Here is a 25,524-nt window from a genome sequence, read left to right as displayed (position 1 = left end):
CTGATGCCTCCACCTCCAACCTGTGGAGGCAAGAAGCAAAGAAGATGTGGATAGCGCTTCTGCTTGTGTGTGTGGGTCGAGACTGGGCACCACCAATGGAGGAGCTTTTATCAGACCTGAACAAACCTTTCATACCAAGGGCTAAATGTCCCCTAATACAGGTGTTAGCAGGCAAGGGCGTAGCTACCATAGATGCAGGGAGTGCAGCTGCTATGGGGCCCAGAGCTGAGAGGGGCCCATCTGCCTTGTCAAAGTTACATATATTATATACATTTTTAACCATTAGGTAGTACATAAGGGCCCTTTCAAACTTTTGCCATGGTGTCTACAGTATATCTAGTTATGCCTCTGGACCTGCTCAATGTAATGTGGTGTAAAATTAACAGGAGGATATTATAATGTTACATAATATGAGCTTTGGCACAGTATGAAGTGGAGGCACTACAGTGTGACATAATATGAATTAGGGGCACTGCATGTCCTAATGTGTATTGGGGGTAATTCCAAGTTGATCGCAGCAGGATTTTTGATAGCAATTGGGCAAAACCATGTGCACTGCAAGGGAGGCAGATATAACATGTGTAGAGAGAGTAAGATTTGGGTGGGTTATTTTGTTTCTGTGCAGGGTAAATACTGGCTGCTTTTTTTTTACACTGCAAATTAGATTGCAGATTAAACACACCCCACCCAAATCTAACTCTCTGCACATGTTATATCTGCCTCCCCTGCAGTGCACATGGTTTTGCCCAATTGCTAACAAAAATCCTGCTGCGATCAACTTGGAATTACCCCCATTATATACTGTGTTGTGTAATGCGTACTGATGGCCCTACAATGTGGGGCATAATGTGAACTAGGGCACTACTATGATTCATAAAATAAACTAAACACTAATATGGGATATAACATTAAATAAAGCACTACTATATTTCAGAAAATGAACTAGAGCACTATTATGGGGCATAAAATTAACAACTGCTGCAGAGAAGTGTCTCTCTAGAAGCTGGGGCCCCACAAAATGTTGCTATGGGGCCTACACAGTTCTGGCTATGCCCCTGATAGCAGGATTCCTTGGTTAGAGCCAATTAACTATGCAGCAGCAGGTATGCTGCAAAGCACCTGTTGTGAACCCCTTCAGGGCTTGGAGCCTTTAGACAGGTGTCTCCACTACCTCTGGGAGCTACACCCCTGACTCTGCATATAGGTTAATATCTGCATCTAGTTCTGTGCATGCAGTGCGAGTACAAATGCGGACAATTTGCATTCAACTCTGCATCAGCCCGAATGTTTTACTTCTAAATGTAGAAGTACATAATTACTGCCCACTGGAGAAACTATAGTCTAGAAAATTTGTTTAGGTGTTTTCACTAAATAAACATGACAGAAACATATTACACAGGTAAATAACAGAATTGCATGTGACAGCACTTACCTATAACTACAATGACCAATATTCTAAAAATTCCAAACAGCGGTACCATATTTTTGAAATTCTGTGGAAAGAAATAGCGTGTAAAAGCAAGCTCTGCCACCTATGTTATTTCTGTATATTAAAGAACACTGAACTCAATGAGTCAATTAATCAGATTACAGTTTATGTGATTTGCAAGCTGGTGTGGAAATATACATTCCAGAATGCAGGGCCACCAAGAGGGAGCTTGGGCTTAGATGCATCTGTTCCTGTTTACCTACTAGGAAGCTCCTAGTCCACTAAGGGGCCTATTCACTATTAAGCGCCAGAGCCGTAACTAGACTTTTTTGGTGCCCTGTGCCAAAAAGAGAATTTGTGCACCCCCCTTCCCACTCCCATTTTTCCAATAGGGACATAAGGCGCATGCCTCATGGTGAAGCGGCATGACAAAATTGGTCCCAGAGAAAGCCCATGCTGTGATGCTCCGTCCCGCATCCCACATTTTGTTTATATATATATATATATATATATATATATATATATATATATATATATATAAACACACACACATACACACAGAGTAAAAACCACAGCACTCACCGCACCAGAAGCGGGGCACAGCTATGCACTTACCACTCACAGGGTGGGGTGCATGTAACACTGCACTCTCCACCACAGAAGCGGGGTACACAGCTGTACTTACCACTCACAGGGCGGGGTGCATGTAGCCCATGACCACATCGCTCTAATAAATACAAACAGAGAACCCAGCACTCACCAAAGTAAACTCACTTATCCTCAACAATTCAATAAATAAATGATGGGGGTTTAGTTGGTGGATTGGCCAATGCACGGAAGCCTGTATACCGATTCAAGGTACCCCACCTTCATACAGGTCCTACACTATCACAGAGTCTTAAAACCTGACTACCACACTGCTGCATCATCTGCCTGCTAGATGTAATGTGTACCTGCCACAGACTTTATGGCTTTTAAAAGGCACACTAGTCACCTATTGCACTGGCTCAAAGATGATTGCTAAAAAACAGCTGAGACAGGTTAGTGTAGGACCTGTATGAAGGTGGGGTACCTTGAATCGGTATACAGGCTTCCGTGCATTGGCCAATCCACCAACTAAACCCCCATCATTTATTTATTGAATTGTTGAGGATAAGTGAGTTTACTTTGGTGAGTGCTGGGTTCTCTGTTTGTATTTATTAGAGCGATGTGGTCATGGGCTACATGCACCCCGCCCTGTGAGTGGTAAGTACAGCTGTGTACCCCGCTTCTGTGGTGGAGAGTGCAGTGTTACATGCACCCCACCCTGTGAGTGGTAAGTGCATAGCTGTGCCCCGCTTCTGGTGCGGTGAGTGCTGTGGTTTTTACTCTGTGTGTGTATATGAAGGGGTTAATCTATGGTTAGCTCTTATTAACCGTGGCCACTAGCTTTCTCATGCACCCCTGTGTGGACTTTATTATCCTGAACCTGTCTCAGCTGTTTTTTAGCAATCATCTTTGAGCCAGTGCAATAGGTGACTAGTGTGCCTTTAAAAGCCATAAAGTCTGTGGCAGGTACACATTACATCTAGCAGGCAGATGATGCAGCAGTGTGGTAGTCAGGTTTTAAGACTCTGTGATAGTGTAGGACCTGTATGAAGGTGGGGTACCTTGAATCGGTATACAGGCTTCCGTGCATTGGCCAATCCACCAACTAAACCCCCATCATTTATTTATTGAATTGTTGAGGATAAGTGAGTTTACTTTGGTGAGTGCTGGGTTCTCTGTTTGTATTTATTAGAGCGATGTGGTCATGGGCTACATGCACCCCGCCCTGTGAGTGGTAAGTACAGCTGTGTACCCCGCTTCTGTGGTGGAGAGTGCAGTGTTACATGCACCCCACCCTGTGAGTGGTAAGTGCATAGCTGTGCCCCGCTTCTGGTGCGGTGAGTGCTGTGGTTTTTACTCTGTGTGTATATGAAGGGGTTAATCTATGGTTAGCTCTTATTAACCGTGGCCACTAGCTTTCTCATGCACCCCTGTGTGGACTTTATTATCCTGAACCTGTCTCAGCTGTTTTTTAGCAATCATCTTTGAGCCAGTGCAATAGGTGACTAGTGTGCCTTTAAAAGCCATAAAGTCTGTGGCAGGTACACATTACATCTAGCAGGCAGATGATGCAGCAGTGTGGTAGTCAGGTTTTAAGACTCTGTGATAGTGTAGGACCTGTATGAAGGTGGGGTACCTTGAATCGGTATACAGGCTTCCGTGCATTGGCCAATCCACCAACTAAACCCCCATCATTTATTTATTGAATTGTTGAGGATAAGTGAGTTTACTTTGGTGAGTGCTGGGTTCTCTGTTTATATACACACACATATATAATATTATATTATACACAGACATTTACAGAACACTGCAAGAGAATGGATTTGGACACAAATCCTCTTTGTACCACATTCATGCACTTAACCTGAGAGCTCCCTTTCATTTAGTTACTTTACCCTTTATTAAATAACACATTTCCATACCTTCCAACTATCCTGGTTTTTGCCCCTTCCCACTTTTTGGATCTCTGGTCAGAATGTGCCAGATGAGTTCTTGTTCATATTTTTCGTTATGCTATCAAGTTAAGTTCATGAATGTGGTATAGAAATTAGCAACGGAAGGGGTGTGGGAAGGAGACAAGGGCGGTCAGGAGTTGCTGGGCTTCAAAAAGGGGGGAAGCTACAAGTGTAAGTAATTAAAACAGGTAATTGACAAGTGCCACCAACAGCGACCCCTACCCTGCAGTGCTATGTGCGGTGCACACTCCTCACATACCTAGTTACGGCCCTGTTCAGCGCTATTGGCACCCTGCTAATTAAGTATCCTACTCGCTGGAGCGATGCAGTATTGCTCCGACTTCAAAACAGCCCTACACTGCCACTTTTATTTACATAGACGACAGTGTAAGTCCGCACGTGTGACCTGTGACAACAGTAATAAACTACAACATACTACTGTTACAGCTGATGTTAGTTTTCGGTCAGATTAAACTTTATACACATGCTAGACAATCGATGGCCCTTATATTGAAACAGTATTCAAAATAAACTTACCACTATGACATTCATAAAGTAGCCCCCAATTAAGGCATAGACTCCCCCAGAGGCACCAACCAGAGCTAGGTAGGGATCAAAGATGGAACTGGCAAGAGACCCTGGTAAAAAGAAAATAAATCACTCATACAGTAACATATAGATACATCTGTGCTTGAAGTAAAAAAAAAACCTACTGAATATCTGCCATGGACAAGTAAAGAGGACTGGTGCTGAAGTCAACATGGTTCTTGGTTTTTAGAGAATGCACCATCTGACCCATTTTCTCCTCTGCATAATCAATTATGCACTGATCATGAAGATACACACGGAAATGTAAGTCTGAAGAACTTGGCAGGGCAGGGTAAGGGTCCACAACCTGAACCACATTCACTATAGGTGGTCTGTGCCCATGGAGATCTGAACTCAGTTTGAAAAGTTCACATATTTGCTGTGTTTTCTGTTATTAACGTCTATTATGCCAGTAATCAGACACCTTAATACCACTTTTATGCCTCTCATTTCCCTTTTGTGGCTTTGCAATTCATTGCTTTTTTTTTTGCAATCTCTTTTCTTGGTAAAAATAGGTTAAACAAATAGCAAATTGATTGCTACATGCCCAAAGTATACAAGTACAAGTAGTGGCAGATATAACCAGCCATGAGGTTCCATTGAAAACCTTGCATGCCACTATTATGCTTTTTACACAGATGTTTACCTCACATCCCGTAGAGGTTTCCTACCACAGTAAGATGTTATGTGCACAGCTGTACACTGAGCAAAGGTCCAACAGAACCTCACTCTTAATTGAATCTGCCTCTAAAAAAGTAACAGAAACTTAAACATATACTGTGAGTAGTGAGGTCAAGGGCTGGGGAGGCACTGGCTACTGTCAGACGCCACTGCGTCCTGCCGGGAGGTCAACAGGCGGCGCATGCGCAGAGGGACCCGCCGGCGGACACTACGCATTGGAGTGGGGACTGCCTGGAGAAGAACTCACCACTGGACCCCTGGATTCCGCAGTGTATCGCCGGAAGGGTGAGTTTACATGAATTTCTACTTTTTACAGCTATACATCGCATCGAAGCGATGCAATGTATATTGATAAGTAGCAATTGTGTTTTCGTATTCTTTATGAATAGACCCCTGTATCTGTAATTTATAGTTTATGAAAAGAGCTAAGTGGCACTTTCATGCTGCTGTGTGGTGTGGTTTTGGAAAGGACTTGTAAGACCAAATTCCATTTGTTAACCTCTACTTCCTTGTTAGAATGTGTTTGTAAAATCCAGGAAGCTGACAAAAACAAAACATACAGGCAGGGGTGTATCTTCCTATTGGCCAGGATGGCACTCGCCAGGGGCGCCAGCCGAGGAGGGGCACCGTCCAGAGGTGCCACCTGCGGGCAGTAGGTAGATTCACTGTTAGAGGCAGCAGCTATACCCCCACCCCTGTGTAGTTTCTCACCAGCAGGGATGCCCAGTAATGATCACATGCAGCAGTGGCTGCTGGGAGGTGTAGTTTATGTAGAGTTTCTTGTCTGTATTGTGGTGCGGTGCTGGACCCCGACGCCAATTACAGTGGCTGCTGCTGCTGCATTCTTTGATCATTAATGGGCATCCCTGCTGTTGAGGAACTACATAGGGGTGGGGAGATAGCTGTCGCCTCTAAATGTGAATCTACCTAAAAGTGCTGCCTTTAAAATCAACATGGTGGCATATGTGTGTCTGGCACTGTGGGGACATTTGAGTGTCCGACACTGTAGGGGCATATATATGAGTGTCTGGCACTGAGGGGGCATATGTGTATCTGGCACTGTGTGGACGTATACGTGTATGAGGCACTATACTCTGAGGCATTATGTGTATCTGGCACTGCACCACTGGGGTCATTATGTGTAATTGGCACTGTACTGGGGTACATTATGTGTAAGGAGAACTACTGTGGGTATTGTGGGTGTATATATATATATATATATATATATATAGGCACTACTGTATGGCATAATGTGTATAAGGGGTACTACTGTGTAGCATAACGTGAATAATGTACATTACTGTGCTGTGTAATGTGAGTAAGGCATACTACCAGGGGCGTAGCTTTGCCAGACGGGGGCCCCATAGCATACTTCCATGCCCCCCTACTGTGCGTGCACCCCTTCCCCCTGTGGATTACTCCATAGAAACCCTCTCCCTGCAGCACTCACCATTAGTGCTGCACTGCCGCCTCAACCGCTCTCCCGGCCGGCCTGGCTCCGCCTCGTGTCTCCTCACAGACGCTGGGAGGAGGCATGGCCGTGGTCCAGGGATGTCCCTGCAGACTCAGCCATGCCTCCTCCCAGCATTAATACTCAGGAGAGGCGGAGCTGGTAGCCAAGGGTGAGCAGGTGTGGCTGCAGTGCAGCAGCACACCTAAAGGTAAAAGATGCCGGGGCTCACTCAGTAACTACAGTAGGTGCAGGGGAAGGCTCGGGCCCCATAGCAGTCGCATCCCCTGAACCTATGGTAGCTACGCCCATGCACACTAATGTGGTGTAATTTGAATTGGGGCACTATTGAGTGGCCACACCCCTTTTTTAGGCAAACGTGCCTTCCCTATTTCAAATATGGGGGAGGGGGGGCACCAGTCCTTTACTTTGCCAGGGGCGCTTGGACCCCTAAATACACCCCTGCATACAGGTATCAAAATCTACCAAGAACAAACAGGTGAATCGGCAGATTTCATTCATTGACATTTTTCTTTCTACAGCTTAGGAGGGGATTCAGTTAGGCGCAAGGTTTATCGAGGTAAAAAAACCTTATGCCCAATTTTGGATTACCACATGCACTCCCCCGATACCTGCATTATCCCGCGGAACCCATGGCATGTGAATAAAAATATAAAGATACCTCTCTGGTGGTCTCCCCTCCATCTTTGTATTGGGAGGGGGCTGCTGGGAGGCTTGGGGACTGCTGGGAGATGCAGTTCTCCCAGCTGCTAGCTGCTGCCTCCAGGGGGTGGGGATGACATGCACACCGGGAATCACACACACACTCACATATACCTCACGCACTCACCGCAGCTGAGTCTGGGTCCAGACGCTGGAGAAAGAAAACACTACTGAGTAATTACTGGCTAATTAAACTAATTGGAAACTTCAAAATGCTTAATTAGTCCTAGGAGGGTAGGGGGTGCCGCAAGGGTGCCAGAGCAAGTCCCAGTGATTTTTGCTAAAAATAACGCTTATAGTAGAAATCAGACTTGCTGTGGAGGGGTGTGAAATCACTGTCGAATAGCAAAACCCTGCGGCACTGGGATTTTTTCATTTCCAGCCCTCAACTGCCCTCTTGTGTTAAAACTTCACAAATAAGATTTGTCTATTAATTGCGGCATGCAGGCAGACTCATACTTTACAGGCAGATTTATCTTTCTTAATTAAAATAATCTGAAAATGGATGTTTTCACACTCTTTTCACATTATTTTAGTATCACTTAAATGTATCATATTCTCCAGCGTTGGGTACCGGACTCAGCTGCGGTGAATGTGTGAGGTGTACGTGAGCGTGTGTTTGGAGGAGAGTTTGTAAAAATCTCCTCAATGCCCTGAAATCAGCATCTGATCAAATCCTGTTCGCATTTCCTGGCACCCTGATTTTAATATATTCTTGCAATATTTCTAAATATCGCATTGCGAGAAGTGGCAAATTCTTAAGATCACAACTGCATTTCATATGCGGATTGTGATAAATGTGCCACTTAAAGAGAGAACCCGAATTCCAAGTGGGAGTGTGAGGAACCCTGTTATAAGCCTCCCCTTGTTACAAAGCAGACTGCTAGGAATATGACACACTGTACACTCGTAGTTCTGATGTGCGGGAGGAGATGGGAGCTAAAGGGAGGAGATACCCTGAAGTGGGATAGAACCGAGCAAGAGTAGTGACCCTTGTAGTGAAATGTCACAGCCTGGGAGATGCAGGTATCTCCGAGATTGTGGCAGATCTGGCCAGATATTTAAAGCGCCAACGGTTTAAAAGGCAAAACCAACCTGGGGGTTTATTTACTAATATTCGTGTTTTGTCCGTTTTGAAGGGTGTTTGAACTCGAATGGTATCGGGTGCATTTTACTGCAACTTTTTGAATCCTGATACTGTCATTCACTAAGCTGCCGAGTTTTGCACAATCGTTTTTTCCGATGTCGATGTGATTCGTAATATCAGGCAGTGTTTTACGGGAGTGATGAGTAAAACACTGCCTGAAAAAACACAAGGAAACCCGGCCGGATCTGTGAGATCCATGCAGGGCTTCATTGTGTACATTAAAACGGTCATTAAAGTCTTTAAAATTCAGAAAAAAATTGCGTGGGGTCCCCCCTCCTAATCATAACCAGCCTCGGGCTCTTTGAGCCGGTCCTGGTTGAAAAAATATGGGGGGAAAAATGACAGGGGTTCCCCCATATTTAATCAACCAGCACCGGGCTCTGCGCCTGGTCCTGGTTCCAAAAATACGGGGGACAAAAAGCGTAGGAGTCCCCCGTATTTCTGAAACCAGCATCGGGCTCCACTAGCTGGGGAGATAATGCCACAGCCGGGGGACACTTTGATATCGGTCCCTGCGGCCGTGCCATTAAAACCCCAACTAGTCACCCCTGGCCGGGGTACCCTGGAGGAGTGGGGACCCCTTCAATCAAGGGGTCCCCCCCTCCAGCCACCCAAGGGCCAGGGGTGAAGCCCGAGGCTGTCCCCCCCATCCAAGGGCGGTGGATGAGGGGCTGATAGCCTTTTTGTAAAAATGTGAATATTGTTTTTAGTAGCAGTACTACAAGTCCCAGCAAGCCTCCCCTGCAAGCTGGTACTTGAGAACCACAAGTACCAGCATGCGGTGGAAAACCGGGCCCGCTGGTACTTGTAGTACTACTACTAAAAAAATACCCCAATAAAAACAGGACACACACACCTTGAAAGTATAAGTTCATTACATACATGCACACCTACATACATACATACTTACCTATGTTCACACGAGGGTCGGTCCTCTTCTCCATGTAGAATCCATGGGGTACCTGTGGAAAAAATTATACTCACATAATCCAGTGTAGATCGGTCCTCTTCTGTTCTTTGTAAAATCCACGTACTTTGCAAAATAAAAAAACGGACACCTGACCACGCACTGAAAGGGGCCCCATGTTTCCACATGGGACCCCTTTCCCCGAATGCCAGGACCCTCCCTGACTCCTGTCTAAGGGGGTTCCTTCAGCTAATCAGGGAGCGCCACGTCGTGGCACCCTCCTGATTGGCTGTGTGCTCCTCTAGTGTCTGTGAGGCAGCACACGGCAGTGATACAATGTAGCGCCTATGCGCTCCATTGTAACCAATGGTGGGAACTTGACGGTCAGCGGTTGACCGAAAGTAACCTCACCGCTGACCGCTAAGTTCCCACTTGAGCACTCAGAAACTAACACCCAAATACGAATGAATAGTGAATGGCCGTATTCTATGAAATAACAGCCGCGTTTGACCGATGGTCTATTCATTCGTATTTCGGAAGGCTGTCATTCAAACCATTACGAATAGACCAGACACTGCCGAGATTGGTGCTTAGTAAATTCCCGGATTGGGACTTAGAAAAAAACCCACAAATCGACCAAACTCGGATTTTTAGTAAATACTGGCCCTGGTCTTCGTTTCTAAACTATTGCTGCTTTAAAAATCCTGCTGGGATCTCACTGATAGACTATGAAGAAATTAAATAGCCTATTTACAAAAAAAAAAACCTGTGATATATTACCATTATAATTTAGGCAACAAGGACAGTGCAGGAAAGAATCTACTGTATTTAATTAAAATCATTGATTATTTAATTAAGGGCATCCATCTGTTTTTCTGTTTGTTTTTTTAAAGATATAAATAGCATCAGTCACCAGTCATAGCACTGACCTCCAATGACGCCAGCTAGGTACACCAATCCGATCCGATGTCCTTTGTGAACCAACTCCAATGGGATTCCAAGAAAAAGCTGGAGTAATAAGTTGCCAATGATGTGCTGTACTCTGTCGATGATAATCATACATCTTTATATGCTCATCTTTATTATGGCAAATACTGAATGTGCACACTCCCATGGGTTGTCACTTACCCATGAGAATATGGACCATTCACCACAAGTAAAGCATTATCATTACCTTTTATTAGTAATATAGCCTTACAGTAATGGTCTGCTCTGAATACATAAACATAAAACTGATACAAAAGAGTACTGCTTGTCATGTTATACTCTAGAACTGTGTTTCCCCAATCCAGTCCTCAGGGCGCCAATAACAGAATATGCCGAAGAGCCTGGTAAAGCTTGGTGCTGGTTAGTGAACAGTCTGAGTTACCACAAGCTCTTTGGGGTCTATTCATGAAGAAGTGAAAAGAGTTGATAAGTGAGCCTGTGGAGAAGTTACACATGGCAACCAATCAGCTGTTCCGTACAATTGTATAGTATGCAAATTATAACTGTTATGTCAATGTCGATTGGTTGCCATGGGCAACTTCTCCACTGGCCCACTGTTTTCACTGCTTCATGATTAGACCCCTCAGTCCTGATGATGTTTCCAGTACCAGGAAAGGCTTAAAGGCCTAGGGCACATATCCTAGGGGCCTATGTAGTTCTTTCTACAAATGTGCCTGTCAGAAGCAGGTATTTTTATGGGGCAGGTTTACATTAGGTTCTAAACTTAGTAAATGTGGGGTTAGTATAGCTTTAATGGGAAAAAATTGGGATAGCAATTTCACTTCAGAGATTGCAAACCTGCTGCTTAGTAAATTTACCCCATACTCACCCTGCATGAACCAACATATAAGATATAAATCGCCATGCCTGCTCTCGCTTATCTGGACGGTAAATAAAGGGGCTATCCCATACACCGGTATCCAGAGTTATCCATTGTTTCTGTGGCATCCAAACAGCATAGTATATAAACACAGCCAGCTGCATCAAGATAAAGACAAAGGATAAAAGTCAAAACATATTTCTTGAACTAAAATAAAGTAATAAGTGCAGTTCAATAATAATGTATGTGGTTTAATACCTCTTTCTGCTTCTGTGCAAAGGATGCATTCCTGGGTATGATGAGGTCACCACGTTAGTACAGTGAAGGGCCTTTTTTGGGAAGCATACTGTAAATATACACATTTCTCTAACGTCCTTGAGGATGCTGGGACTCCGTAAGGACCATGGGGAATAGACGGGCTCCGCAGGAGATAGGGCACTTTAAGAAAGCTTTGGATTCTGGGTGTGCACTGGCTCCTCCCTCTATGCCCCTCCTCCAGACCTCAGTTTTACACTGTGCCCAGAGGGAAATGGGTGCACTGCAGGGAGCTCCCCTGAGTTCTCTGCCTAGAAAGCATTTTTGTTTGGATTTTTTCTATATTTTTACAGGGAGCACTGCTGGCAACAGGCTCCCTGCATCGAGGGACTGAGGAGAGAGGAGCAGACCTCCTTAAATGACAAGCTCTGCTTCCTCGGCTACTGGACACCATTAGCTCCAGAGGGGGTGAACACAGGTTCGGCCTGGGCGTTCACTCCCAGAGCCGCGCCGCCGTTCTCCTCACAGAGCCAGAAGAAACTAAGTCAGAAGACGTCTCAGGTGGCAGAAGCCTTCAGAGCTTCACTGAGGTAACGCACAGCACTGCAGCTGTGCGTCATTGCTCCCATGCACCTCACACACTCCGGTCACTGTAAGGGTGCAGGGCGCAGGGGGGGCGCCCTGGGCAGCAATATAGCACCTCTCTTATGGCGAAAGACAATATACATGTACAGGTGGGCACTGTACATGTATATAAAAGAGCCCCCGCCATTTTTTAATAACTTTGAGCGGGACAGAAGACCGCCGCCGAGGGGGCTGGGCTTCTCCCTCAGCACTCACCAGCGCCATTTTCTCTCCACAGCACTGCTGAGAGGAAGTTCCCCGGACTCTCCCCTGCTTTACACACGGTGAAAGGGGGTTTGAAGGAGAGGGGGGGGGGCCACATAATTGGCGTTTTATTACTACTCAGCGCTTCTGGAAAAGGGCATTCTGTGGTTTTTTTCCAGGGGTATAGCGCTGGGGTGTGCGCTGGCATACTCTCTCTCTGTCTCTCCAAAGGGCCTTAAACGGGATACTGTCTTCAGAAAAGAGTTTCCCTGTGTGTGTGTGAAGTGTGTCGGTACGCGTGTGGACATGTTTGACGAGGAAGGCTCGCTTAATGTGGAGGGGGGAGTGCTTGAATGTCATGTCGCCGTCGGCAACGCCGACACCGGAATGGGTGGATATGCTGAATGTCGTAAATGCAAATGTCAATCTATTGCATAAAAGGTTAAACAAGGCTGAAGCTAGGGATCAGTCAGGTAGCCAGTCCATGCCTGTCCCTGTGGCGCCAGGACCTTCGGGGTCTCAGAAGCGCACCATATCCCAGATCGCTGACAAAGATACCGACACGGATACTGACTCTAGTGTCAACTATGAAGATGCCAAATTACAGCCGAGGGTGGCAAAAGGTATTCGGTACATGATTATTGCCATTAAAGAGGTTTTGCATATTACTGAGGAACCCTGACACGAGGGTACACATGTATAAAGGGAAAAGGCCACCTTTCCGTCCTCATTTGAGCTGAGCGAATTGTGCGAAAAAGGCTTGGGAATCTCCAGATAGGAGACCACAAGTTCCCAAAAGGATTCTTATGGCGTATCCATTTCCACAAACGGATAGGATACGATGGGAATATTCGCCTAAAGTAGACAAGGCGCTGACACGCTTATCCAAAAAGGTGGCACTGCCTTCTCAGGATACGGCTTCCCTCAAGGATCCTGCTGATCCCAGGCAGGAAATTACCATGAAGCACATTTACACTCATTCAGGTACTATTGTTAGACCGGCTATGGCGTCGGCCTGGGTTTGTAGTGCTGTTGTGGCATGGGCAGATTCCTTATCTACGGAGATTGACACCTTAGATAGGGATGCCATTTTAATGACCATAGAGCATATTAGAGATGCTGCCTTGTATATGAGAGATGCTCAAAGAGACATTTGTTTATTAAGCTCCAGAATAAACGCTATGTCTATTTCTGCTAGGCGGCTCTTGTGGACCCGACAGTGGACGGGAGACGCCGATTCAAAGCGGCATATGGAGTCCTTGCCTTACAAAGGGGAGGAGTTGTTTGGAGACGGCCCCTCGGACCTTGTCTCTACTGCTACGGCTGGTAAGTCGAATTTCTTACCTTATGTCCCCCCGCAGCATACAAACAAGGCACCTCATTATCAAATGCAGTCCTTTCGTTCCAATAAGAGCAAGAAGGTACGGGAATCGTCCTTTGTTGCCAGAGGAAAAGCCAAGGGAAAAAAGCTGCACACAGCTAGTTCCCAGGAGCAGAAGTCCTCCCCTGCATCTGCAAAGTCCACCGCAGGACGCTGGGGCTTCCCGGGGGGAGGCAGATCTAGAGGGGGCTCGTCTTCGGTTTTTCATCCACGTCTGGGTTCACTCGCAGGTGGATCCCTGGGCATTAGAGATTGTTTCTCAGGGATACAGGCTGGAATTCGAAGACTTGCCTCCTCGCCGGTTTTTCAAATCGGCTCTGCCGGCTTCCTCGTCAGAGAGGGAGCTAGTGTTGGCAGCAATCCAAAAATTGTATATTCAACAGGTGATTGTCACAGTTCCTCATCTCCAGCAAGGAGAGGGATATTACTCAACCCTGTTTGTGGTCCCGAAACCAGACGGTTCGGTCAGACCCATTTTAAACCTAAAATCCCTGAACCTGTACTTAAAGAGGTTCAAGTTTAAAATGGAATCGCTCAGGGCGGTCATCGCCAGCCTGGAGGGGGGGGATTGGATGGTGTCCCTGGACATAAAGGATGCTTACCTTCATGTTTCGATATTCCCCCCTCACCAGGCGTTCCTGAGATTCGCAGTGCAGGACTGTCGCTACCAATTTCAGACGTTGCCGTTTGGACTTTCCACGGCCCCGAGAATTTTCACCAAGGTAATGGCGGAAATGATGGTGCTCCTGCGCAGGCAGGGTGTCACAATTATCCCATACTTGGACGATCTCCTCATAAAGGTGAGATCTCGGGAGAAGTTGCTGGACAGCGTGTCTCTGTCCATGAAAACGTTGCAGATACACGGTTGGATTCTCAATATACCGAAGTCCCAGCTAGTCCCTACAACGCGTCTGACCTTTTTGGAGCTGATTCTAGACACAGACCAGAAAAAGGTTTTTCTTCCGATCGAAAAGGTTCAGGAGCTCATAGCCCTGGTCAGGAACCTATTAAAGCCAAAAAAGGTTTCAGTGCATCATTGCACACGGGTTCTGGGGAAGATGGTGGCTTCATACGAGGCCATCCCCTTCGGCAGGTTCCATGCGAGGACTTTACATTGGGACCTCTTGGACAAGTGGTCCGGGTCCCATTTACAAATGCATCAAAGGATCACCCTGTCTCCCAGGACCAGGGTATCTCTCCTGTGGTGGCTGCACAGTGCTCACCTACTAGAGGGTCGCAGGTTCGGCATTCAGGACTGGGTCCTGGTGACCACGGACGCAAGCCTCCGAGGCTGGGGAGCAGTCACACTGGGAAGAAATTTCCAAGGTCTCTGGTCAAATCTAGAGACTTGTCACCACATCAACGTCCTGGAGTTGAGGGCCATATACAACGCCCTGCGTCAAGCGGAGGAATTGCTTCGGGGAAAACCGGTTCTGATTCAGTCAGACAATGTCACGGCAGTGGCTCATATAAACCGCCAAGGCGGAACAAGGAGCAGAGTGGCCATGGCAGAAGCGACCAGGATTCTACGTTGGGCGGTAGGCCATGTAAGCGCACTATCAGCAGTGTTCATCCCGGGGGTGGACAACTGGGCGGCGGACTTCCTCAGCAGGCACGACCTGCATCCGGGAGAGTGGGGACTTCATCAAGAAGTCTTCGCACAGATCACAGGTCGGTGGGGACTGCCTCAAATAGACATGATGGCATCCCGTCTCAACAAAAAGCTAAAGCGGTATTGCGCCAGGTCAAGGGACCCTCAGGCGGTAGCGGTAGACGCTCTGGTGACACCTTGGGTGTTGAGAATAATAAGAAGAAGCAGGGTCAGAAGAATCCTCATTGTTCCAGATTGGCCACGGAGGACTTGGTATCCGGAGCTGCAAGAGTTGCTGCAGCAGGGGCCCTGTCTGTTCCAAGACTTACCGCGGCTGCGTTTGACGGCATGGAGGTTGAACGCCGGATCCTAGCGGAAAAAGGGATTCCGGAGGAGGTCATTCTTACCCTGATCAAGGCTAGGAAAGACGTGACGTTGAAACATTATCACCGTATATGGCGAAAATGTTTCTTGGTGTGAGGCCAGAGCTGCTCCTACGGAGGAGTTCCATTTGGGCCGTCTACTTCACTTCCTTCAAACAGGAGTGAATTTGGGCCTAAAATTAGGGTCCATAAAGGGCCAAATTTTGGCCTTATTCATATTCTTTCAAAGAGAATTAGCCTCTCTTCCTGAAGTACAGACTTTGTGAAGGGAGTGCTGCATATTCAGCCTCCCTTTGTACCTCCGGTAGCGCCTTGGGATCTTAACGTGGTGTTACGTTTCCTCAAGTCACCTTGGTTTGAACCACTCAAAACAGTGAAGTTGAAATACTTCACGTGGAAAGTGGTCATGTTGTTGGTATTAGCTTCGGCAAGGCGTGTTTCAGAATTGGCGGCTTTATCACATAAAAGCCCATACTTGGTTTTTCACGTGGATAGGGCAGAGTTGAGGACTCATCCTCAATTTCTGCCAAAAGTGGTCTCATCTTTTCATGTGAACCAACCTATTGTCGTGCCTTTGGCTACACGGGACTTGGAGGATTCCGAGTCCCTGGATGTGGTCAGGGCTTTGAAGATTTATGTGACCAGAACGGCTAGGATCAGGAAGACTGAAGCTCTATTTGTTCTGTATGCGGCCAACAAGGTTGGCGCTCCTGCTTCAAAGCAGACTATTGCTCGCTGGATCTGTAACACGATTCAGCAGGCGCATTCTATGGCAGGATTACCATTGCCTAAATCGGTTAAGGCCCATTCCACTAGGAAGGTGGGCTCTTCTTGGGCGGCTGCCCGAGGGGTCTCGGCATTACAGTTGTGCCGAGCAGCTACTTGGTCGGGGTCAAACACCTTTGCAAAGTTCTATAAGTTTGATACCCTGGCTGAGGAGGACCTCCTGTTTGCTCAATCGGTGCTGCAGAGTCATCCGCACTCTCCCACCCGTTTGGGAGCTTTGGTATAATCCCCATGGTCCTTACGGAGTCCCAGCATCCTCAAGGACGTTAGAGAAAATAAGATTTTACTTACCGGTAAATCTATTTCTCGTAGTCCGTAGAGGATGCTGAGCGCCCGTCCCATGTGCGGACTTCTTCTGCAAGACTTGTTTATAGTTATTGCTTACATAAGGGTTATGTTATAGTTTATCGGTTGACCCGAGGCTATGTTGTTGTTCATACTGTTAACTGGGTAGTTTATCACAAGTTATACGGTGTGATTGGTGTGGCTGGTATGGATCTCGTCCTTAGGTTTACAAAAATCCTTCCTCGTACTGTCCATCTCCTCTGGGCACAGTTTCCCTAACTGAGGTCTGGAGGAGGGACATAGAGGGAGGAGCCTGTGCACTCCCAGAATCCAAAGCTTTCTTAAAGTGACCTATCTCCTGCGGAGCCCGTCTATTCCCCATGGTCCTTACGGAGTCCCAGCATCCTCTACGGACTACGAGAAATAGGTTTACCGGTAAGTAAAATCTTATTTTATATAATATGGTATACAAATACCTGCGATAGTGCTGTGTGCATGAAAAACCGGTGTTTTTTTTTATCCCCTATCCAATTAGGTCCCGCTACGGACACAGATATATACATACATACACACTTGAGAGACACCTGAATTTTCTGCTATTTTAATGAGTTTTAATATATTTATGTTGATTTAATGAGCAATTTTTTGGGCAATTGTCTATTAATATGTATATTAAATTTTAATGTGTCTTTTTCAGGATTGCTACTTTGTGTCACACTGAAAATAGCTATTAGTGTCCAATATGTAAGGAACCCACTTTAAAACCACTTAACTGGCATGGTCAGATTTCATGCAACTGCGCTGTCCCACCCTGTCCCCCAGTTTTTGATGAGGCGATCCGTTCTGCAGATGTGCATAATATAATGTTTAAATATTCAACTTTATTATATAAAATACATTTTAAAAAACAATGTTGCTAACGCTTTTGAAGGGAAAAATCGTCAGTTAAGTGGTTAAGGGTATATTGTGGTGTTTTATTTCTTGTCACACTGAGCCATTGTCTCCATCAACTTGCCCAAAGTACAAGGTGATGTTATCGGAGAAACACAGAAGAGTACAAAGCCCTGAGGTATCATCAAAGTCATTGAAAGGCTTTGTCAGCAATTAAATAAGATCAGCTCAAATGTACACTTGAGGTAGCTGAGCTGGAGTCTTATATATAAAATTCATTGGCCTGTTTGTTTGTTTGTTTGCTTGTCTGTTCGGTTATGCATTTGGACACCCCTGCACCGACTGGGATGAAACCAACGGGAAGTGGTCCACTTGGATCCTGGACAGGTTTTAGGAGGGTTAGGTCCCAAGCTGGACCTCCCATTGGTGTACACCAGGCTGAACTTTGACACAGGGAGCCTGTTATGGGCCTTCCACTGGATGGATTTGGACAAAAACTTTAATGAACTGTAATAACGGATAGAAATAACCATAATTCAATTACCTGAAAAAACTGACTGAAATAACTTTAAATCAATACAACTGACAGAGGTGGGAAGACACAAAATATAGGGCCTAATTCTGAGTTGATAGCAGCAGCAAGTTTGATAGCAATTAGGCAAAACCATGTGCACTGCAGGGGAAACAGATATAACATGTGCAGAGAGAGTTAGACTTGGGTGGGGTGTGTTCAAACTGAAATCTAAATTGCAGTGTAAAAATAAAGCAGCCAGTATTTACCCTGCACAGAAATGAAATAACCCACCCAAATCTAACTCTCTCTGCACATGTTATATCTGCCCCCCCCCCCCCCCCTGCAAAGCACATGGTTTTGCCCAATTGCTAACAAACTTGCTGCTGCGATCAACTCAGAATTACCCCCATAATCTGTACCCAATACCCTTGAAGTAGCAACATTGATAACAGAAGGAAAGCTTTAAACTAGAGATGAGCGCCTGAAATTTTTCGGGTTTTGTGTTTTGGTTTTGGGTTCGGTTCCGCGGCCGTGTTTTGGGTTCGACCGCGTTTTGGCAAAACCTCACCGAATTTTTTTTGTCGGATTCGGGTGTGTTTTGGATTCGGGTGTTTTTTTCAAAAAACCCTAAAAAACAGCTTAAATCATAGAATTTGGGGGTCATTTTGATCCCATATTATTATTAACCTCAAAAACCATAATTTCCACTCATTTTCAGTCTATTCTGAATACCTCACACCTCACAATATTATTTTTAGTCCTAAAATTTGCACCGAGGTCGCTGGATGACTGAGCTAAGCGACCCTAGTGGCCGACACAAACACCTGGCCCATCTAGGAGTGGCACTGCAGTGTCACGCAGGATGTCCCTTCCAAAAAACCCTCCCCAATCAGCACATGACGCAAAGAAAAAAAGAGGCGCAATGAGGTAGCTGTGTGAGTAAGATTAGCGACCCTAGTGGCCGACACAAACACCGGGCCCATTTAGGAGTGGCACTGCAGTGTCACGCAGGATGTCCCTTCCAAAAAACCCTCCCCAATCAGCACATGACGCAAAGAAAAAAAGAGGCGCAATGAGGTAGCTGTGTGAGTAAGATTAGCGACCCTAGTGGCCGACACAAACACCGGGCCCATTTAGGAGTGGCACTGCAGTGTCACGCAGGATGTCCCTTCCAAAAAACCCTCCCCAATCAGCACATGACGCAAAGAAAAAAAGAGGCACATATAGACATATAGCTAATATAGACTGGTTGATAAAGAGATGTCGTAGTATGTATGTATAAAGAAGAAAGAAAAAAAAACCACGGTTAGGTGGTATACAATTATGGACGGACTGCCGAGTGCCGACACAGAGGTAGCCACAGCTGTGAACTACCGTACTGTACTGTGTCTGCTGCTAATATAGACTGGTTGATAAAGAGATGTCGTAGTATGTACGTATAAAGAAGAAAGAAAAAAAAACCACGGTTAGGTGGTATACAATTATGGACGGACTGCCGAGTGCCGACACAGAGGTAGCCACAGCCGTGAACTACCGTACTGTACTGTGTCTGCTGCTAATATAGACTGGTTGATAAAGAGATGTCGTAGTATGTATGTATAAAGAAGAAAGAAAAAAAAACCACGGTTAGGTGGTATACAATTATGGACGGACTGCCGAGTGCCGACACAGAGGTAGCCACAGCCGTGAACTACCGTACTGTACTGTGTCTGCTGCTAATATAGACTGGTTGATAAAGAGATGTCGTAGTATGTATGTATAAAGAAGAAAGAAAAAAAAACCACGGTTAGGTGGTATACAATTATGGACGGACTGCCGAGTGCCGACACAGAGGTAGCCACAGCCGTGAACTACCGTACTGTACTGTGTCTGCTGCTAATATAGACTGGTTGATAAAGAGATGTCGTAGTATGTATGTATAAAGAAGAAAGAAAAAAAAACCACGGTTAGGTGGTATACAATTATGGACGGACTGCCGAGTGCCGACACAGAGGTAGCTACAGCCGTGAACTACCGTACTGTGTCTGCTGCGACTGGATGATAAATAATGATATAAAAAATATATATATATCACTACTGCAGCCGGACAGGTATATATATTATATAATGACGGACCTGCTGGACACTGTCTGTCAGCAGAATGAGTTTTTTATAGAATAAAAAAAAAAACACCACACAAGTGAAGTTACACGACGAGTGTTTAACTTTTTCAGGCAATCACAATATAGTATACTACTAACTATACTGGTGGTCAGTGTGGTCAGGTCACTGGTCAGTCACACTGGCAGTGGCACTCCTGCAGCAAAAGTGTGCACTGTTTAATTAATTTTAATATAATATGTACTCCTGGCTCCTGCTATAACCTATAACTGGCACTGCAGTGCTCCCCAGTCTCCCCCACAATTATAAGCTGTGTGAGCTGAGCACAGTCAGATATATAATATATACATAGATGATGCAGCACACTGGGCTGAGCAGTGCACACAGATATGGTATGTGACTGTCTTGTACTCCTGGCTCCTGCTATAACCTATAACTGGCACTGCAGTGCTCCCCAGTCTCCCCCACAATTATAAGCTGTGTGAGCTGAGCACAGTCAGATATATAATATATACATAGATGATGCAGCACACTGGGCTGAGCAGTGCACACAGATATGGTATGTGACTGAGTCACTGTGTGTATCGTTTTTTTCAGGCAGAGAACGGATATATTAAATAAAACTGCACTGTCTGGTGGTCACTGTGGTCAGTCACTAGTAAACTCTGCACTCTCTTCTACAGTACTCCTAAGCTCCAGTAAATCAGGTCAATCTCTCTCTCTCTCTCTCTCTCTCTCCTAATCTAAATCACTGTACTCCCTAACAGCTGCTCCCCGTCCCCAATCCTCCCCACAATTATAACTAAGTCACTCAGTCTTTACTCTTTTCTACTATAACGGAGAGGACGCCAGCCACGTCCTCTCCCTATCAATCTCAATGCACGTGTGAAAATGGCGGCGACGCGCGGCTCCTTATATAGAATCCGAGTCTCGCGAGAATCCGACAGCGTCATGATGACGTTCGGGCGCGCTCGGGTTAACCGAGCAAGGCGGGAAGATCCGAGTCGCTCGGACCCGTGAAAAAAAACATGAAGTTCGTGCGGGTTCGGATTCAGAGAAACCGAACCCGCTCATCTCTACTTTAAACCCGTCTCTCAATGGAAAAGTGATTATAAAACTGAACAAACAGGAAAGCTGGGGATTACGGCTACTGGCGACACCCCCCAAAAAAATTACACTGGGGGAGGGGGCGTGGCCTGCGAGAACAGACGCCCTTACACTGAGCTCCCACTGGCGTCTCACATTTGCCCCCTTGTGTGTGACTAGACCCATTGTTGGCACCCCATTGTTCCTCCTTGACCTCCCTGGGGCCCCCCCAAACCCAACACGGAAAGCCGCGGAGCCGGGGGACGTCTCTGCAAGTCCCTGTTGGTTGCGGCCTAGCCGGGACCGGAAGCCGGGGACTGAGCTCTGGGACGTGTGCGGGCCGCGTACCGGAAGTGCGTGGCCGCAAACGCCACCCACCTCTCCTGAAACGCCCACAGCCATCTCTGGACCCCTGGGAACTGAGCACAGGGCGGAATACCTAGCCTGGCTCGGTGCACACAGGGGGAATAAGCGGCGGATCTGGCTCCTGGGAGCCGCGGCGGCCATCTTGAAGGCCCCTGCCAATGCTGGGGCTGCTCTCTACTAACCTACCAGCTGCCCTGGGAGAACTTAGACACTGGCAGGCCCGTGTCTGGAACCCCTCAGGGCATAATAATAATACAGAGCCCCACAGCTTGCAGGGTGAGTGCCTCATTTACTATTCGTTTGCTGTCTCCTTATAAGAAGTATCTCTGTCCTGTGAGTGGAGCTGTGACACTGTCAAGGTAGATTTGGTGCTCCCTGTTGTCTTTGGCATTATCCCCTCCAATTTAAAACAGGGGTTCAGTTCTACAGACCCTTCGACTCAAGAAGGAAGCTGCTATTTGATACCTGCAGTTATAGCCCGGTATGTGCCATCTGTGACAAGCAGCCTAGTGGGATGCTGCAGTGAGTTCCTGATGTGATTTTCTCCCATCCTCCTCCACCACTCATGTTCCACATCTTAGGCCTATGTGGTGGGTCTCGTGAATACGAATACCTGCCACTTAGTCTATCCTGGTCTTTTACAACAACGTCTGGTGTCCTCTACTATGCCCCCTAAAAAGGTAAAAGGGGCACTACCACCCAGAGTGTCCTTTCCTATACAGAAATCACCTTTGGCCCCTTCGTCCTCTCGGGGGGGAATACCCTGCTACTGCCTCGGCCCCACTGAAATCAAGTAACCCACTGAGCACCATGTCGATTGCTGGCATAGATGTGGACTCTGAGGCACCCTTGACTGTGAAATCTCTATGTCAGATCCTGTCTGCATTTAGATCTGATTTGGCTGCCGACCTTATAGCGGCAATCAGGGAAGTAAAGACAGACCTGCTTGAGGTTGGAAACCGTACGGATCATTTGGAGCATAAGTTAGAGGAACTTGTGTCGTCCCATAACGATCTCATCACTGCACATGACCAGCAGAGGGCCAACCTGGACACGCTAAGAGATAAAATGGCGGATAAGGAGGACCGCTCCAGATGGAATAACATTAAAATAAGAGGCATTCCGGACTCGGTAGCTAATTCAGAATTAGAAGGCTACACCATAGCCATCTTCCGTAAGCTGTTGCTGGATGCCGATACTCGAGATTTCTTATCGATCGTATACACCGTTTACCTTGACCACGCACGGTATCTAACAATCTCCCAAGAGACACTCTTCTAAGTATCCATTTCTTCCCCACCAAAGAAAAGATTCTCAGAGCGGCGAGAACAGTAGGAGATTCTGATGCCCTGGGAGGGCTCCAAATCTTCCCAGATTTCTCAGCTGTGATGATGGCGAAAAGAAGGAACCTAGCCCCGATAACGGCGGCCCTCCGCGCAAACGACATACCCTACAGATGGGGTTTCCCAGTAAAGCTGATCATCACTTACGACGGATCCTCTTATGTAGTTGCCTCTCTGGATGCCGGGGTCAAGCTGTTGTTGGACTGGGACATTTCTGTTAAACAACCCCAGGGTCCTGGCAACCATCCTAGAATCCGTACTGAGTGGTCCACTGCCTGAATCTCTGGGTACCTTCTAATGGCTGCAGTATCATAACTACAACGGGTTACCCGTTGCTTTTTGTTCGGGACTATACCTTTCGCTTGGGACTACTCCTTGGAATTCTGTGAGTTATATGACAAACTAAACGTGTACACAGTAATTTCTTGCATGCCATTGCAAATTGTGTGTTGAGTTCCTATGTTCTCTCTTTGCCTACCTGTTTTGTTGCATTATTGTTTGGGTTTTGTTACTTGTTAGTACTGTGCGCCTTAGCTGGTCAAATATCCCAAGTGCGTTAATTCGGACCTGTCCTGATAGTTTGCAGATGAGCAGCATGAGTGGTGGTGACAGGCCACGACACCCCCCCCCCCCTTGTTACACTACTGCACTTGCTCTCCCCTTGCAGTAGCTATGCAGGCCCGATGTACAGGGTCTTCTTGGTTTTTCCCCCCTCTACCTACACCCTATTTTTGCTTATACTCATGTAATTTTTTCCCTTTTTTTCCATTTTGTCTGTTTTTTATTTCTGGGAAACATCTGATACTTGATAGTGTATTCGACTGGTGGTTTAATATGAGGCTGGTGAGGATTGTTAACACGCATTCCAATTATATAAGTCATGGTCCGGATACTGTCTTTCTCTGACGTCCTAGTGGATGCTGGGAACTCCGTAAGGACCATGGGGAATAGCGGCTCTGCAGGAGACTGGGCACAAAAGTAAAGCTTTAGGACTACCTGGTGTGCACTGGCTCCTCCCCCTATGACCCTCCTCCAAGCCTCAGTTAGATTTTTGTGCCCGAACGAGAAGGGTGCACACTAGGGGCTCTCCTGAGCTGCTTAGTGAAAAGTTTAGTTTTAGGTTTTTTATTTTCAGTGAGACCTGCTGGCAACAGGCTCACTGCATCGAGGGACTAAGGGGAGAAGAAGCGAACTCACCTGCGTGCAGAGTGGATTGGGCTTCTTAGGCTACTGGACACCATTAGCTCCAGAGGGATCGAACACAGGCCCAGCCATGGAGTCCGGTCCCAGAGCCGCGCCGCCGGCCCCCTTACAGAGCCAGAAGCAAGAAGAGGTCCGGAAAATCGGCGGCAGAAGACATCCTGTCTTCACCAAGGTAGCGCACAGCACTGCAGCTGTGCGCCATTGCTCCTCAGCACACTTCACACTTCGGTCACTGAGGGTGCAGGGCGCTAGGGGGGGGGGCGCCCTGAGCAGCAATAAAAACACCTTGGCTGGCGAAAATACATCACATATAGCCCCCAGGGCTATATGGATGAATTTTAACCCCTGCCAGATTACACTGAAAAACGGGAGAAAAGGCCGCCGAGAAAGGGGCGGAGCCTATCTCCTCAGCACACTGGCGCCATTTTCCCTCACAGCTCCGTTGGAGGGAAGCTCCCTGGCTCTCCCCTGCAGTCACTACACTACAGAAAGGGTTAAAAAAAGAGAGGGGGGCACTAATTAGGCGCAGTATAAACAATACAGCAGCTATAAGGGGAAAAACACTTATATAAGGTTATCCCTGTATATATATAGCGCTCTGGTGTGTGCTGGCAAACTCTCCCTCTGTCTCCCCAAAGGGCTAGTGGGGTCCTGTCCTCTATCAGAGCATTCCCTGTGTGTGTGCTGTGTGTCGGTACGTTTGTGTCGACATGTATGAGGAGGAAAATGATGTGGAGGCGGAGCAAATTGCCTGTAATAGGGATGTCACCCCCTAGGGGGTCGACATCTGAGTGGATGAACTGCTGGAAGGAATTACATGACAGTGTCAGCTCTTTACAAAAGACAGTGATTGACATGAGACAGCCGGCTACTCAGCTTGTGCCTGTCCAGACGTCTCATAGGCCGTCAGGGGCTCTAAAGCGCCCGTTACCTCAGATGGCAAATACAGACGCCGACACGGATACTGACTCCAGTGTCGACGGTGAAGAGACAAATATGACTTCCAGTAGGGCCACACGTTACATGATTGAGGCAATGGAAAATGTTTTACACATTTCTGATAATACGAGTACCACCAATAGGGGTATTATGTTCAGTGAGGAAAAACTACCTGTAGTTTTCCTGAATCTGAGAAATTAAATGAGGTGTGTGATGAAGCGTGGGTTTCCCCCGATAAAAAACTGATAATTTCTAAAAAGTTATTGGCATATATCCTTTCCCGCCAGAGGTTAGGGTG

General features: G+C 46.7%; 1 protein-coding gene across 2 annotated transcripts in view; it reads right to left on the bottom strand.

Annotated features, from left to right (window-relative positions):
• RHBDL2 (rhomboid like 2) overlaps nucleotides 1-25,524 on the bottom strand; it is a 53,350-nt gene that overhangs the window by 6,526 nt on the left and 21,300 nt on the right. For both annotated transcript variants that reach the window (XM_063957189.1, XM_063957190.1), the window contains exons 3-6: nucleotides 11,285-11,433; nucleotides 10,398-10,510; nucleotides 4,510-4,610; nucleotides 1,433-1,493 (exon numbers count right to left, since the gene is read on the bottom strand). In XM_063957189.1, the coding sequence (XP_063813259.1) occupies nucleotides 1,433-1,493; nucleotides 4,510-4,610; nucleotides 10,398-10,510; nucleotides 11,285-11,433 (424 nt within the window). The remainder of the gene's footprint in view (nucleotides 1-1,432; nucleotides 1,494-4,509; nucleotides 4,611-10,397; nucleotides 10,511-11,284; nucleotides 11,434-25,524) is intronic.

This window comes from Pseudophryne corroboree, chromosome 2 (genome assembly GCF_028390025.1).
Source record: "Pseudophryne corroboree isolate aPseCor3 chromosome 2, aPseCor3.hap2, whole genome shotgun sequence".
Classification (NCBI taxonomy): domain Eukaryota; kingdom Metazoa; phylum Chordata; class Amphibia; order Anura; family Myobatrachidae; genus Pseudophryne; species Pseudophryne corroboree.
The sequence above is the reverse complement of the archived record's forward strand: the minus strand, read 5'-3'. Positions and strand labels throughout refer to the sequence as shown.